Here is a 16,586-nt window from a genome sequence, read left to right as displayed (position 1 = left end):
TTTTTGAAGAATTATTTGGGGATTTCTTGTAAGGCATTTCTTGTGTAGAGAAACTCCCTCAGTTTTGTTTGTCTGGGGAAGCTTTTATTTTATGTTCACCTAAAGAATCATATTGCCAAATAATGTATTTTGGGGGACACCTGGATGTCTCAATCAGTTAGGCATCTTACTCTTGATTTTGGCTCTGGTCATGATCTCCTGGCCTGTTTGATTGGGCCCCATGTTCGGCTCTCTGTTGACAGCATGGAGCCTACTTGAGATTCTCTCTCTCACTCTCTCATTCTGCTTCTCCCTGTTCACACACTCTGTCTCTCTGAAAATAAATAAATAAACATTTTAAAATGTAATAAATAATAATTTAAAAAATATATCAGATAGGAAACCTAGAAATAGTCCTGAAATTATATGGTTTACTGATGATGACAAAGCAGAAAAGAACATTTACTGGTAAAAAAAAAAACAAAAAAAAACCCCAAAAATCAAAAAACGAAAACCAGCCTTCAACAAATGGTGCTCGGAAAACTGGACGGTGACATGAAGAGGAATGAAACTGGACCAGATTTTTATACTATGTCCAAAAATAAATTCAAAATGGATGAAGACCTATCCGTGAAACAGGAAACCATTTCTCCTTGAGGAGAAAGCAGGCAGCAACCAATTTGACCTCAAAGGGAGCAACTTCTTACTAGACATAGCCAGAGACAAAGGAAACAAAAGCAAGAGTGAACTATTAGGACTTTATCAAGGTAAGAAGTTTCTGCACAGAAAAAAAAAAACAACAAACCTAAAAGGGCAACCAAAGAAAGGGGAGAATATAATTGTTAATGACATATCTGATAAAGAAATAGTATCTAAAATGTATAAGGAACTTATTACTCACAACACCCTTAAGCAACCAACTCCATTAAGAAATGGGCAAAAGATATGAACATTTTTTTTCAAAATAAGACATACAGGTGGCTATCGGACACATGAAAAGATGTTCAACATGACTTATCATCAGGAGAATACAAATCACAACAACAGTGAGATATTGCCTCACACTCATCAGCATGGCTAAAGTTCACCACACAAGAAATAACAGATATTGGCGAGGATGTGGGGAAAGTGGAAGCCTCTTACACTGTTAGTGGGAAAGCAAACTTGTGTAATCACTCTGGAGAACAGTAGGAAGTTCCTCAAAAAACTGAAAGTAGGAGTGTCTGAGTGTCTTGTTGGTTGGGACATTCTACTCTTGATTTCGGCTCAGGTCATGATCTCACATGAATCAAACCCTGATGTTGAATCAAGTGATGTGTGGGGCTCTGCATTGGCAGTATGGAGCCAGCTTGGCATTTTCTCCCTCTCTCTCTGACCCTCTCCTGCTCACACATGCTCGCTTGCTCTCTCTCTCGCTCTCTCTCTCTCTCTCTCTCTCTCAAACTAAACAAATAAACATTAAAAAACTAGAAATAGAACTCCCATATGATACAGAAATTGCACTATTAGGTATTGCTCAAAGGATGAAGAATAAAGATTCAAAGAAATATATGCACCCCAATATTTAGAGCAGCATTGTCAACAATAGCCAAAATATGGAGAGATGCCAAATGTTCATCAACTGATACACACACACAAACACACACACACACACACACACACACACACACACACATCTCGAAAGAATGAAATCTTGCCATTTGCCTTTAGTGAATGGAGCTAGAACCTATTATGCTAAGCTAGATAGCTCAATCAGAGAAATGTAATTATCATATGATTTCACTCATATATAAGGTTTCTGAAATGAAACAGATGAAATATGAGGAGGGACAAGGAGAAGACAGGGAAGCCACAAGAGGCTCTTAACATTAGAGAACAGCTATTTCTCAAACATGGTGAAGTATGGAAACCCGAAATTCCCTCTTCTCTCAAACACACCAGTGTTGAGACCAAAGGACTTTGAATTCCAAGAGTCTGGGCTGCAGAGTGACAAAGACATCTCCAGGTACCCACAGGGACAATCTCACCTGCCATAGGTGCATGATTGGGAACGGGGAGAGATGAAATGAGCTGCCTATGCATGGATGGGTGGTATCCCCTTCTGCAGAAATACAAACAGAAGAGAAGGAGAGGCTGAGGAAGTGAAGGACTGCATCTGGACAAAAGAGAACCATGGACCAAGATGTAGAAAGACCTAATCTCTATCTCTGGGACTATCTCAAGACTGGGGACAGCTGCCCAGTTTGCAGACTTGGGGAGGAGGGTAGCCAGCCCTGGGCTTCATAACTAGTTCAGAATTGCAGTCTGCAGTGTGAGAAAGCAATACTCTCCCTGAAGTGCTGTGAGAAGAAGGTATATAACCATTCACAAGACAAAGACTCTCTGTACCTGCCAGCCAGAGACCACATTATCAGCAGGCAGAGGAGCACTTCCTTGGAAATGGGGTGCATGGAACAGGACCCTATGAGACATCTGGATTTAAATAATAGTCAAGCACCAGGGAGGTGTAGGAGTCGATGCGTAGGGCACACTGCCTGGTTCCACTTGCAGCACAGTGAGGATAGCATGAAGAGAGTGATTTTGGACATCTGATCGATGGAGGAGAGATTGAGGTGTCACCAATTTTCTCCCCAACACCAACAAGGAGGGGCTTCAGGGAATGGATGGCGGGCCCACAGTGGAGATGGGACCCACCTATACCAAAGGGTGCCACTGCACCCTGGTAAACTGTGTATCTACTAGAACGGGATTGACCCTGAAGAACAATACAGCCCCTCTTTCAAACCAGCACTGCCACCAGTTCAAGGGACCCTGCATTTCTTGATTTACGTCCTGGAGAATTCTACACACACACACACACACACACACACACGCACACACACACACGCGCACACACACACACACGTATATGTTAAGAGGTGTATAATATATATAAAGAATATATAATACATATTGATATATATTATCTATAATATATATTAATTTTCTTCCTTCTCTCCTTATTTCTTTCTTCCTCAAGTCTGGTTATTCTCGTTTTTGGTGTGTTTAACCAGACATCTTTAATCTATACTATTTGTACCTGTTTTATATTTCCTTTTAATTTTTCTCTCTTTCTCTCTCAATATCTTTTCTACACATTTTCTCCACCTTTGTCATTTCTCTCTTTCTATGGGAAAAACCCTGTTCCATCAACAATGCCCTCACCTCATTGTATTATTAGCTGTTTTACTTGACTGAGTGTGTATTTGTTTGTTTGTTTGTTTTCTTCAAAGGGCTACTTGAAGGAACAATCAAAACACACCTGGTGGAAGGTTGAAAATATCACTACAAGTAGGGAGATAAAGCAACCAGAATCACAGTAAAAGAGAGCAAGTATCATACTCCACAAACATCTCCTGAAGGGTCAGATTATGTATAATGTATGACCCCTGTTTAATATAGTAGTGCTGGCTGGTGTTGGGCACATAAGAACCCATTAGGGACAGAAAACTAGCTAAAATGATGAATTCTACACAAAAGAAATTCCAGGAAGAAATGAGAGGTAAAAAAAAATTGGCCACAATATATATAAACAATAACACTGAACAAGAACTTAAAATTAGAGTCATAAGATTAATTGCTGGGCTTGCAAAAACATAGAAGACAACAGAGAACATATTGATGCAGAGATCAAGGAACTAAAAGATAGTAATGATGAATTTTAAAATGCTGTAAATCAAGGGCAAAATAAACTAGAGACAGTGACACCAAGGGAAGAGGGAGAGGGGAGAATAAGTGAAATAGAAGATAAAATCATAGAAAAAAAGATGAGTCTGATGAAAAGCAAGGTAAAAACATTCTGGACCACAAGGGAAGAATTATAGAAATAAATGGTTCAATGAAACGTAAAATTATCCATATCATAGGAGTTACAGAAGAAAAGAGAGAGAGAGAAAAAATTGCAGGAGTGTACTTGAACAAATCATAGCAGAGAACTTCACCAATCTGGGGAAGGAAACCCATAGAAATCCAAGAGGCACAGAAAATTGCCTTCAGACATAACTTGAAATGATCTTCTGCATTACATATGAGAATGTAACTGGGAAAATACAAAGATAAAGAGAATTCTGAAAGCAGCTAGGGATGAAAGGGCTCTAACATACAGAGGGAGACCTATTAGGGTGGTTGCAGAGCTATCTACTGAAGCTTGGCAGGCCAGAAAGGAAGGGCAGGAAACCTTCAATGTGATGAACAGAAAATATATGCAGCCAAGAATTCTTTATCCAGCAAGGTTGTCATTCAGAATAGAAAGAGACATAAAGGTTTTTTCACACAAACAAAAACTGAAGGAGCTCATCACCATTAAACCAGCCCTACAAGAGACCTAAGGGGGGCACTGTGAGTGGAATGCTGCAAAGACCACAAAGGACCTGAGATATCACTACAAACATGAAACCTACAGAGAACAAAAGGAGTCTAAATCCATATCTTTCAAAAATAACACTGAATGTAAAAATACTAAATGCTACAATCAAAAGACATATGGTATCAGAATGGATTAAAAAAAAAAAACCAAGACCCATCTATTTGCCATCCAAAAGAGACCCATTTTAGACCTGTGGACACCTTCAGATTGAAAGTGAGGCGATAGAGAACTATCTGTCATTCTTCTGGAAGTCAAAAGAAAGCTGAAGTATCCATACTTGTATCAGACAAACGAGAGTTTATGTAAAGGCTGTAACAAAAGATGAAGAAGGGCATTAGATCATATTTATGGGGTATATCCATCAGTAAGAGCTAACAATTATAAAGCCTTAGGCACACAATTTGATAGCACCCATATATATAAAGCAATTTATCACAAACATAAGCAATCTTATTGTTAAAAATGTGATAATTTCAGGAGACTTTAATACTCCACTTACAACAATGGACAGGTCATCTAGACATAAAATGAATAAAAAACAGTGGCTCTGAACGATACACTAGACCAAACGGACTTGACAGGTATATTTGGAACGTTTCATCCTAAAGCAGTAGAATACACATTCCTCTCAAGTGGAACATTCTCCAAGATAGATCCCATACTGGATCACAAGACAGCCCTCAATAATTGCACATGAATTGATATAATACCATGCACACTTTCATATCACAATGCTATGAAACTTGAAATCAACCACAGGAAAATTTTGGAACACCTCCAAGAGCATGGAGGTTAAAGAACATCCTACTAAAGAACAATGGGTCAACCAGGCAATTAAAGAAGAACTTTTAAAAATATACGGAAACAAATAAAAATGAAAACATATCAGCACAAACACTTTGGGATGCAGCAAAGGCAGTCCTATGAGGAAAATACATTGCAATCATGGGTTATCTTAAGAAACAAGAAAAATCTCAAATACAAAATCTAACAGCACACCTAAAAGAACTAGAAGCAGAATGACAATGAAACCGCGTAAGAGTTGTTCTTTGGACAAAATAAATAAAATTGATGAAACCCTAGCCAGTCTTCTCACAAAGAAAAGAGAAAGGAACCAAAGAGATAAAATCACAAATGAAAATAGATTTGTCACAACCAATCCCTCAGAAATACAATCAAGAATCAGAGAGTACTGTGAAAAATTATATGCCAACCAGCTGGACAACCTGAAAGAAATGGACGTATCCCACACACCCACACACCACCAAAACTCAAATGGGAAGAAATGGAAGTTTTGACCAGACCCATGTCTAGTGAAGAAATTGAATACATTATCAACATCTCCCAACAAATAAGAGTCTTGGACCAGATGACTTTCCAGGAGAATCCTACCAGACGTTTAAAGCAGAGTTAATACCTATTATTCTCAAACAGTTCCAAAAAATAGAAATGGAAGGAAAAATTCTGGAGTTCCTCTATGAAGTCAGCATTACCTTGATCCCCAAAACAGACAGAGACCTCACAAAAAAGGAAAACTATGGGCCCAAATCCCTGATGAATCTGGATGCAAAAATTCTCAACAGGATACTGAATCTTGTCTAAATCAACATCATATAAAAAGAATTTAACCATGAACAAGTGGTATTGATTCCTGGGCTGCAGGGGTGGTTCGATATTGGCAAATCAATCAAGGTGATACATCACTCTAATAAAAGAAAAGGTGAGCACCATTTAAATCTGTCAATAGAAGCAGAAAAATCATTTGACAAATTACAGCATCCTTTCTTAATAAATAACCTCAAGGAAGTTGGGATAGAAGGAACATACCTGAACATTATAAAATCCATATATGAAAAACCCACAGCAAATATCCTACTCAGTGGGGGAAAAAGTGAGAGCTTTCCCCCTGGGCTCAGACACATGACAGGGATGTTCCCTCTCACAACTGTAGCCTCACATAGTATTGGAAGTCCCAACATCAGCAATCAGACAATAAAATAAAATAAAAGCCATCAAAACTGGCAAAGTCTCATGTTTCAAAGATGATATGATACTCCACATGGAAAACCCAAAAGACTCCACCAAAATGCTGCTAGTCACAGGGTACAAAATCAATGCACAGAAAGCAGTTACATTTCTACACACCAATAATGAAGCGATGGAGAGAGAAATCAAGAAATTGATCCCATTTACAATTGCACCAACAACGACAAAATACCTAAGAATATACCTGACCAAAGACTTAAAAATATGTATGCTGAAAACTATAGGAAACTTATGAAGGAAATTGAAGAAGACACAAAGAAATGGAAAAACATTTCATGCTCATGGATTGGAAGAATAAATCTTGTTCTAATGTCAATACTACCCAAAGCAATCTACACATTCAATGCAATCCTAATCAAAATTGCACTGGCATTCTTCTCAAAGCTAGAACAAACAACCCTAAAATTTGTTTGGAACCACAAAAGACCCTGAATAGCCAAAGTAATATTGAAAAAGAAAACCAAAGTGAGAAACATCATGATCCCAGACTTTAGCCTCTACTACAAAGCTGTCATCATCAAGACAGTATGGTATTGGCACAAAAACAGACACAAAGACCAATGGAATAGAATTGAGAACCCAGAATTAAACCCAAAATTGTATGGCCAACCGATGTTTGAGAAAGCAGGAAAGAGTATTCAAAGGAAAAAAGACAACCTTTTTAGCAAAGAGTGCTGGGAGAACTTGACAGCAACATGCAGAATGAAACTCGACCACTTTGTTTCACCATACACAAAAATAAACACAAAGTGGACGAAAGATCTAAATGTGAGACAGGAAACCATCGAAATCCTAGCAGAGAAAGCAGGCAACTCCCTCTTTGACCTCAAGTGCATCAATCTCTTGCCCAATATATCTCTAAAGGCAAGGGAATTACAAGCAAAAATGAACCATCGGGACCTCATCAAGATATGAAGCTTCTTCAGTGAAATGGAAACAATCAGCAAAACTAAAAAGTAACCAACAAAATGGGAAAAGATATTTGAAAATGACATATCCAATAAAGGGCTAGTATCCAAAATCTATAAGGACCTCACCAAAATCCACACCCAGAAAACAAATAATCCGTTTAAGAAATGGGCAGAAAACATGAATAGACAGTTTTCCAAAGAAGACCTGCAGGCGTCTAACAGACACATGAAATAATACTCAACATCATTCATCATCAGGGAAATAGAAATCAAATCCACACTGAGATACCACCTCATGCCAGTCAGAGTGGCGAAAATAAACAACTCAGGAAACAACAGATGCTTTTGAGGATGTGGAAAATGGGAACCCTCTTGCAGTGTTGGTGGTATTGCAAAGTGGTGAGGCCACTCTGTAAAACAGTGAGGAGTTTCCTCAAAAACTTAAAAATAGATCTACCCTCTGACACAGCGATAGTGCGACTAGAAATTTATCCAAAGATACAGAAGAGCTGGTTCATAGGGTCACATGTACCCCAATGTTTATGGCTTTACATTCAACAATAGCCAGTTTATGGAAAGAGACTAAATGTCTATTAACTGATGAATGGATAAAGAAGATATGGTTTATATATCCGATGGAATACGACTTGGCAATGGGAAAGAATGAAATCCTGCCATTTGTAGCAACATGGATGGAACTGGATGGTATTATGTTAAATGAAATAAGGCAGTCACTTGTAGTGGAACTTGAAAAACATAACAGAAGACCATGGGGGAAGGGAAGGGGGAAAAATAGTTACAAACAGAGAGGGAAGGAGGCAAACCAGATAGAACCTAAAATACAGAGAACAAACTGATGGTTGATGGGGGGGAGTGGAAAGCAGGTGATGGGAATGAGGAGGACACTTGTTGGGATGCGCACTGGGTGTTGTATGTAAGTGATGAACTATCAGAATCTACTCCACAAACTAAGAGCACACTTGGCACACCATATGTTAGCCAATTTGACAATGAATTATAGTTTTAAAAAAGTAGAGAACTAACTGAGTGCTGATGGAGGGAGGATGTGGGAACTGGGTGATTGATACTGAGAAGGTCCCTTGTTGTGTCGAGCACTGGGAGTGATGAATCACTGAATTTTACTCCTGAATGAAATATTACACTGTGTGTTAGCTAACTAAATTTTAAAAAGAGAAACCTCAGATCAGAAATCACCTTGTGTATGAACCTTCATTAAGTCTTCCTTCCACCATGATTTAATATTTCTCACCATCACTTACACATCCTGAATCTTAGGAATACCACATAGCAGAATTATTAATCCTCTCTAAATATCTCTAAGGTTGGACTCTGTAGATAAATGTAAGTGGATTGTCTCAGCAATAAAATGCAACTTTAAAATTTACTTGTTTCCTATGATTTTTTGTCACATTGCCATCATACATAATAAAAACTCAAAATATAAGTGTGTGTGTGAGTGACTGTTTTAACTATTTATTTGGAGTTAATTTCAAATTTGTGGAAAAGTAGCATAATTGAGAGAGGTACAGTGGACATCATATTTTCTTTGCCTACACTCCTCTATTACTAACCTTCTACCAGCTCAGCTTCATCCCTTTGCTGTCAATCTAAATTTTTCTCTCTCTTTCTCTCCCTTCTTCACTCCATCCTTTCCCCTCTTTCTATATGCCTTTTCCTCCTTTACATTTGAGAACATTTTATACCTCCACAAGACCTTTATCCTCTAATTATTTCATTATGTATTTCATAAGAATGGGGATATTCTTCTATATAATGAGTGTAGCTATAATCTTTACTTCGTGTTACATAAAATATTACAACAGTACAATACATTATACTGGAGGAGTTTAGAATTAAAGACAATTGTCGTATTGAAGCAATTCATAAAATAGTTTGTGAATATGATATAAGACTCCTTGGTATTAGGGTCTAAGAAATACCACTGGCTTAAACTTCTAACGTTCTGACATGCAGAGATAAGAAAAATATATTAACATCTAAGTTTTCTATTTTCTATTTTCTTGAAAGACAGTTCCCACACTCAATATTTTTCTTTAATGCCCCTGTGATATCTTTATTCCTCAGACTATAGATTAAGGGGTTTAGCAGTGGAGTGAGTATGGTATAAAAAACAGATACCATTATGTCCTTTTCAGGGGTGTGGTAAAATCTGGGAAGCATGTAGTTGTAGACTCCAGCCCCATAAAAGAGGATGACAACAGTCATATGGGAGGAGCAAGTAGCAAAAGTCTTCTTCTGGGTCTTTGCTGAGTTCATCCTGTTGATGGTGAGGAGGATGAAAACATAGGAGCTTGAAATGACTGTCACCGGGAAGAGGAGCATGAGGACACAACACAGGTACATGAGTGTCTCATAGAGGGATGTGTCTGAGCAGGAAAGCTTAACTACGGCAGGGACTTCACAGAAGAAATGATGGATCTCCCGAGATCTACAGAAGGGAAAGGTCATGGTGACAGATGTGAGCATGAATCCATCCAAAAATCCCAGGAACCAGCAGCCTGATGCCAGTAGGAGACAAACCCTATGATTCATGAGGAGAGGATAATGAAGAGGCTGGCAGATGGCCATATAGCGGTCATAGGCCATGGAGGCTAGAAGGAAACATTCTGAACCTCCTAGTGTCACATAGAAAAACATTTGCATCCCACATTCGAGAGGTGAGATCTTATTCACACCCATCACCTGGTCCATAAGCATCTTGGGCACAGTGATGGAAATGTACATCACGTCCATAAGAGACAACTGGCTGATGAAAAAGTACATAGGGGTGTGGAGGTGAGCAACAGAGTATATCAGAAATATCAACATAGAGTTTCCAGACAATACCAACAAGAAAACCATAAAAATGATCACACAGAGGAGAGTTGGGTATTTTGACTGACTGAAAATTCCCACCAGGATGAAATTGGACTGTTCAGTTTCATTGACCATCCAATTTTTGTTGTCCATCAGGGTTCACCTAGACCCAAGTTCATCTAGACCACAACTTTACCAAGGAGAGCTTTGGAGGCAATGGGTCCTTCGTGAAGTGGAATCACCTGAAATGATTTAAGGAATGCTTACTGAAAAAGAAAAGAAAAGAAATGCTTACTGGGAATTTTTGTGTTAATGTTTGTGTACAGCAACTTGTACTAAAAATGGGAAGTCCCATGGGCCTATAGATTGGGGATTATTAATCAATTATTATTTAATGAACTTATCACAAGATAAAAATTACAACTGTGGGTCAGAGTAGTTGGTAACTAATATTGAAATTGCCACAGTTTATATCATCACCTTTCCTCATGATAGATAATGTCATACATTAACATATATTTACAGAGAGGATAACTTAAGCAAACATGGCAAATAATTGAATCATTGAAAAAGTGAAGTTATATTTCTAGAATTTTTGTTATGCAAGTCTAAACTTATTTAACATCAGTGCTTTGAGTACCATCAAGAATAATTTTACATTTCTTGGAGGTATATTCCATTTAAGGAAGATGTAGACTGTAAATTAAACATAATTTGAGGAAAACCCATATCAAATATTAGAGACCCTTTTATCTGTAGAAGCAGGCTTCCCTGTGAAGTTTTTGTGGTTTTGTAGGTGAGCAATGCACACGCCAGGTAAAGGTCAAGTTTCTTACACATGAATGACCCTTTAGAGGCCTGTGAGCCTTTCTTTAGGTGAGATACTTAGAATCTCAGCAACCATAGACCCAACTTACCCCCTTTACTCACCATTTCTCTGTCCACTTTATATAAAATGAAGGATAAGCTTAATTTTGGAGCTCAGGTGTGGTGACGATGAGGGAAAATAATAAAAGTGCTTAGAACATGACCAGATACAGATACACACATATTAATTTGTTAAGAAATCATATCAATGTTAATTATTATGAAGTATCAATGAAGGATCAATGAAGAAATAGCTTGGACTTTTATATTTAATTTATAGAAATAACATAATTACATATATTTGTGTGTAATTTTTTAAATATTTATTTTTGAGAAAGAGAAAGAGACAAAATATGAATGGGGCACAGGCAGAGAGGGAGAGAGAATCTGAAGCAGGCTTCAGGCTCTGAGCTGTTATCACAGAACCTTATGCATGGCTAGAACTCATGAACGGTGAGATCATGACCTGAGCCAAAGTCTCTGTCAGTCAACTGACAGAGTCCCCAAGTGCCTTTATAAAATAGATATTTTAGCTCTGGTTCAAAGCTCTAGAGAGAATCTCATTTTCTAAATTTTTATATATTTTCGAGAGACCAGAAGCAAGGGAGGGGCAGAGAGCAGGGGAGACAGAGGATCCTAGGCAGCCTCCAGCTAAGAGCAGAAAACCAAATGTGGGGATCAAACCCACCAACTGTGAGACCATGACCTGAGCTGAAATCCGATGCTTAACTGACTGAATCACCCTGGCATCCCAAGAAGTTCATCTTACTTCTCCCTAGTACATACTTCTCCAATTTGAAATTCATTTCTTAAAGCTCTAATGTCAGAAGAGAAAATTTGGATTTATATGGTCACTACCATTTACTTTATTTTTCCCCAAACATAATCTTCTTTCAGGCACATAGCAAATAATTTCTTATGGAAATTGACATGCTGAGAAGAAAATTGGGCAGCTCTTGGAAATCTCTGACTCTGTTAGAGACTACCCTAACCAGGGAACTAGGACAACAGACAGTGGGTGATGAGGCAACTGAAAATTGTCCACTGTTTGTGAACCCTTGCAAGAAACTAGTAGAAGGGGGGAAATATATGTAACAACTTTGTAACCTTGAGTCTTGAACAAACAAGACCAGCGCATTGTCTTCGCAATCTGCTTCTACACATGCTCACTTGCTTGCTAAATTTGTTTCCCAGGACTCTGTATCAGGTAACCACACCCCTTTTACTTCAAAAGTTCTTGCTTCTGTAAAACCGCTTGCTCCCCCTCCCCTTGTGCTGTGATTGGTCATTTCAAACTTCATTGGAGACAAAGAACTCTAAAACCTATAGATTCCCGCCAAAAGTAATGTGTATGTGTAAAGATACTACTGCTTACTATAAGGTGCTACAACCTGTAATTGACTAATAAATGACGTGCTCGCAAAACCCTTAAAAACCCCATGCTCCAACCCAGAGAGCACTCCCTTGGTACTTCCATCACCTGGGAGGAGCCATTTGGCCGAACTGAAATAATCTGAAATAAAGCTCTCAAAAACTCTCTTGACTGTTGCCTGAGTGAGTTTGATCTCGGTGGGTTACAACAGACTCGAATTCATCTTTTTTTCTCTATCTTGCTTTTCACTGGCAAATTCTGATTTATATATTTTTGTTTTTCTTAAGTTCATTAACTAATTTATTTTGAGGGAGAGAGCAAGAGAGTGAGTGAGTGAGCCCGAGCGTGGTAGAGCAGAGAGAGGGGAAGAGAATCCCCATGAGGGCCCTTGCTGTCAGCATAGAGCCAAAGGCAGGGCTCAACCCCACAGTGACATTATGACCTGAGTGGAAACCAAGAGCTCAGTGTGTAACTGACAGCCATGCGAGTGTCCCTGAAATAAGCAGAATTAAACTTTATTACTTTTAGGGGCATTATGGTTGCTTAGTAGGTTAAGCATCTGACTTCCTCTCAGGTCATGATCTTGCAGTCCCGGAGTTTGAGCCCCATGTCAGGCTCCCCGCTGACAGATCAGAACCTGGAGCCTGTTTCAGGTTCTGTGTCTATCCCTCTCTCTGCCTCTCTCCTGCTCACGCTCTCTTTCTCTCTCAAAAATAAATAAACATTAAAAAATTTAAACTTGGTTACAGTTATACTATTAAGGAAAATATTATATAAAACTTATTTAAAGCATAATCTTAAAACAGCCACAAAGCAATGAGAAAGTAATACACACAGAATACATCTGTCCTTTCTGAAGAACAAGCAGCAACAACTTCTTCTACCTTTTCTCTTATGGACATTATGAACTTTGTAACTTCTTAATTTTTTGACATTAAATGTTAAATTTTAAAAACCCTTACCAATACTCCTACACTCTCGGATGCTGAAATAGTAGACAGCATGGCAAATCATTTATATGTCTTTTGTTAAGTTTATTAACTTATATTGAGCAGGACAGAGAGGGACAGAGAGCACAGGTGTGGTCAAGCAGAGAAAGAGAGAGAGAACTCCAAGGAGGTGCCTTATTGTCAGCCCAGAACTGGAGCAGGGCTCAAACCCACAAAGAGTGACATCATGACCAGAGTGGAAACCAAGAGCTTAGCACTTTACTGATTGAGCCATGCAGGTGTCCCTATTCTATATCTTAGTATAAATATCTAACAAGTGTAAAACTCACTGGAAATATATATATATATATCTTCCTGTCAAATCTTACTTTTACTAGCAGATGGAATCTGAACTTTGTGAAACATTTAAAAACAGTCAAGTAAAATGCAAAACACACCCATTGACCTAATCTATACTTGTGGTTAAAGTGAAGTAAGAACCAGCATGGTGGCTAGCACACTGAAGACCTTGCAACAGTTTGCTGAATGAATAAATGAGAAGCAGGAGGGTGTCTGGGGTTGCTGGGCTGGTCATTAATGTGCTTTGATAAATGGTGGTGACTGTGATCAAGCCACACTGCACAGCCTATGCAGGACACTTGACAGTGCAAGTACTGTCTATACCAGCAGGGCAACTTGCCTGCTTGTTCATTTCTACTCCTTTCTGTCCAATTCCCTGAAGTTCATGTAAACAGCTTACTGAGTATTTAAGGTGGGCCATAATAATCTTAAATGGTAGCAGATTATATGGAATTTTTATTTGAGGCTGAGCATATTTCAGCAATTGTTACATAGCTTTGTATGCTTTATTTCCCCCAGGAGACTATTAGGTACTTATTTATCTTATTTTATCCTTGAACTGATTAAAAAAAATCAGATTCCTGAAGATGGCCATCTCAGACCAGAAGTGGGTTCCACAGCTTGTAACTCTTCCTTAAATACAGTCTTCCTCTCACAATTTATAATTTGGCTTTTAGGCAAACTGTGATGAGTTTAAACACAAAAACATGTATATATATATATATATATATATAATTAAGATATTTGTCTTAGTGTTTTAATTACCAGAATTAATTATTTTCTAATTAAAATTAGTTATTCTTCTTCTGCAAAATTTCACTTTCTGGGGAAAAATAATTCAACAATATAGGAAATACATATTCTGCCTTTCTATCAATAATTAAGAATTTAAAACTCATTTCCTAATATAATTGAGTACATAAATGGTATACGTTGTTTCAGGAGGAAACCTTGTGTTTAAGGGGAAGAGCACTGGGTGTTGTATGGAAAACAATTTGACAATAAAATATTATGGAGAAAAAAAAAGAGATAATAAAGAAAAAGTTTGGAAATAGTGCCAAGAACTACTAGCAAGACCAAAAGAGAATAAGTCAAGAACAATAATTAACCCTTTTGCTCCTGCAGTTGTGCCTACCTGTCTGGTGGAATCCATCATCAGAAGACACTGTGCACCTCACTTACAGGGGTAAATGAAGTGTTGCTGGGTTAAATGTATAAAGAGAAGTAGGAAAGTGACATCATCCCTGGCTTTACTATGCTGCTTAGAGGAATGGATAAAGGATTCTGTTGAGAAATCCACTTGGGACTTTGAAGAAGCATGTAATTAATGCAGCTACATATGCTAATGGATATTAAAGTGGCATTATTCTGTGTTTTTATGATTCAAAAAGTTGTTAAATGTTATGTGTATGAAAATTTTTACCAATATTAATGATGGCATCAGATCTCATCATTGCTAATAATTTATCTGTAAAATATATTTGGTTTATATGTAACCTTTGTAGGTCCACAAAATACATTTTCATATATTTGTGTATATATCTCCTCATTAATCTTTTAATCTTGAGTAAAATTTGTAAAATATTGTTAATGTTATCTTATATTATCTTCACAATTACAAAATGTAAAACTGAACTCCATGTAATAGCAACAGAGCTAATCAATACTGTGGTGGAGATTAAAATTAAGTTGGTGTTTTTCACATCTGGCTTTTTGTCGTCTTTCAAAAATATATTTTTAAGGGCGACTGGGTGGCTCAGTTGGTTAAACATCTGACACTTGCTTGACTTCTGTTTAGGTCATGGTCTCAGGAGAGTGATTCCAATCCTGTGTTGCCCTCCCTGCTGAGAATGAAGCCTGATTGGGATCCAATCTCTGCCTATCTTTCTCTGGCACGCCCCTGCTCACACTTTCTCTCCCTTTCTCTGTAAATCAACATTTTCAATAAACAAATAAGTGAATGAATGAATACATAAATAAATATATTATTTAAATTCAAGTTACATAACATAGAGCATAATATTGGTTTCAAGTGTACAATGTAATGATCCAACGCTTCCATGCAATACCCAGTGCTCATCACAAGTGCATTCGTTTATTCCCATCACCTATTTTATCATCTCCTGACCCACCTCCTTTCTGATAACCACCAATTTGTTTTCTATAAGTAAGAGTCTGTTTCTTAGTTTGTCTCCTTCTCTTTTTCTTCCTCTTTGTTCATTTGTTTTGTTACTTTATATTTCTATTTTAAGTGTATATTTATTTGAGAGAGAGAGAGAGAGAGAGCACGCGAGCATGAGCAAGGGAGAGCAGAGAGAGAGGAGGACACAGATTCAGAATATGGCTCCAAGTTCTGAGCTGTCACCACACAGCTGGCCTGGGGCTCAAAGCCAGCTAAACCAGCTGAGCCACCCAGGCACCCCTGTTTTGTTTCTTAAAGTAGATTCTTTATTGTACATTTTCTTCCATCATTCACTTGCAATATGCCTTGCTTTAATGTTGAATTTAATTTTCTAATTGTCCCTCTTTTGTGCTAAAACACACATAACATAAAATTTCCCATCTCTACCATTTTAAGTGGTTCAATGTTGTGCAACCGTCACTACCACTGAGTTCAGAATTTCTTTCATTTTGCAAAACTGAAACTCTATACCCATTCAACATAACTTCTTATCTCACCATGCCCCGTAACGCCAGGAAGCCATCTTTCTACTTTCTTTCTTTATGAATTTTACTACTCTAAGTATCTTATTCATATAAAATCATACTTGATTACATGACTTGTGTGATTTTTTATGACTTAGCATGATGTCCTCAGTGTTCATCCATGTTGTGACACGTTTTAGATGTCCTTTCATATTAAGACAGACTAATTCCAT

General features: G+C 37.8%; 1 protein-coding gene across 1 annotated transcript; it reads right to left on the bottom strand.

Annotated features, from left to right (window-relative positions):
* Positions 1–9,375: 9,375 nt before the first annotated feature.
* LOC115294025 (olfactory receptor 2T29-like) lies at positions 9,376–10,332 on the bottom strand. Its single transcript, XM_029941726.1, has one exon. The coding sequence runs from the start codon at positions 10,330–10,332 to the stop codon at positions 9,376–9,378; it is 957 nt and encodes a 318-aa protein (XP_029797586.1).
* Positions 10,333–16,586: the final 6,254 nt, after the last annotated feature.

Source organism: Suricata suricatta, chromosome 6 (assembly GCF_006229205.1).
Source record: "Suricata suricatta isolate VVHF042 chromosome 6, meerkat_22Aug2017_6uvM2_HiC, whole genome shotgun sequence".
Classification (NCBI taxonomy): Eukaryota; Metazoa; Chordata; class Mammalia; order Carnivora; family Herpestidae; genus Suricata; species Suricata suricatta.
This window is presented reverse-complemented; position numbering and strand designations above follow the sequence as displayed.

Bases quoted from the DNA above. Each gene is read 5' to 3' on its own strand.
- LOC115294025 (XM_029941726.1), bottom strand. From the start codon at position 10,332: ATGGACAACAAAAATTGGATGGTCAATGAAACTGAACAGTCCAATTTC.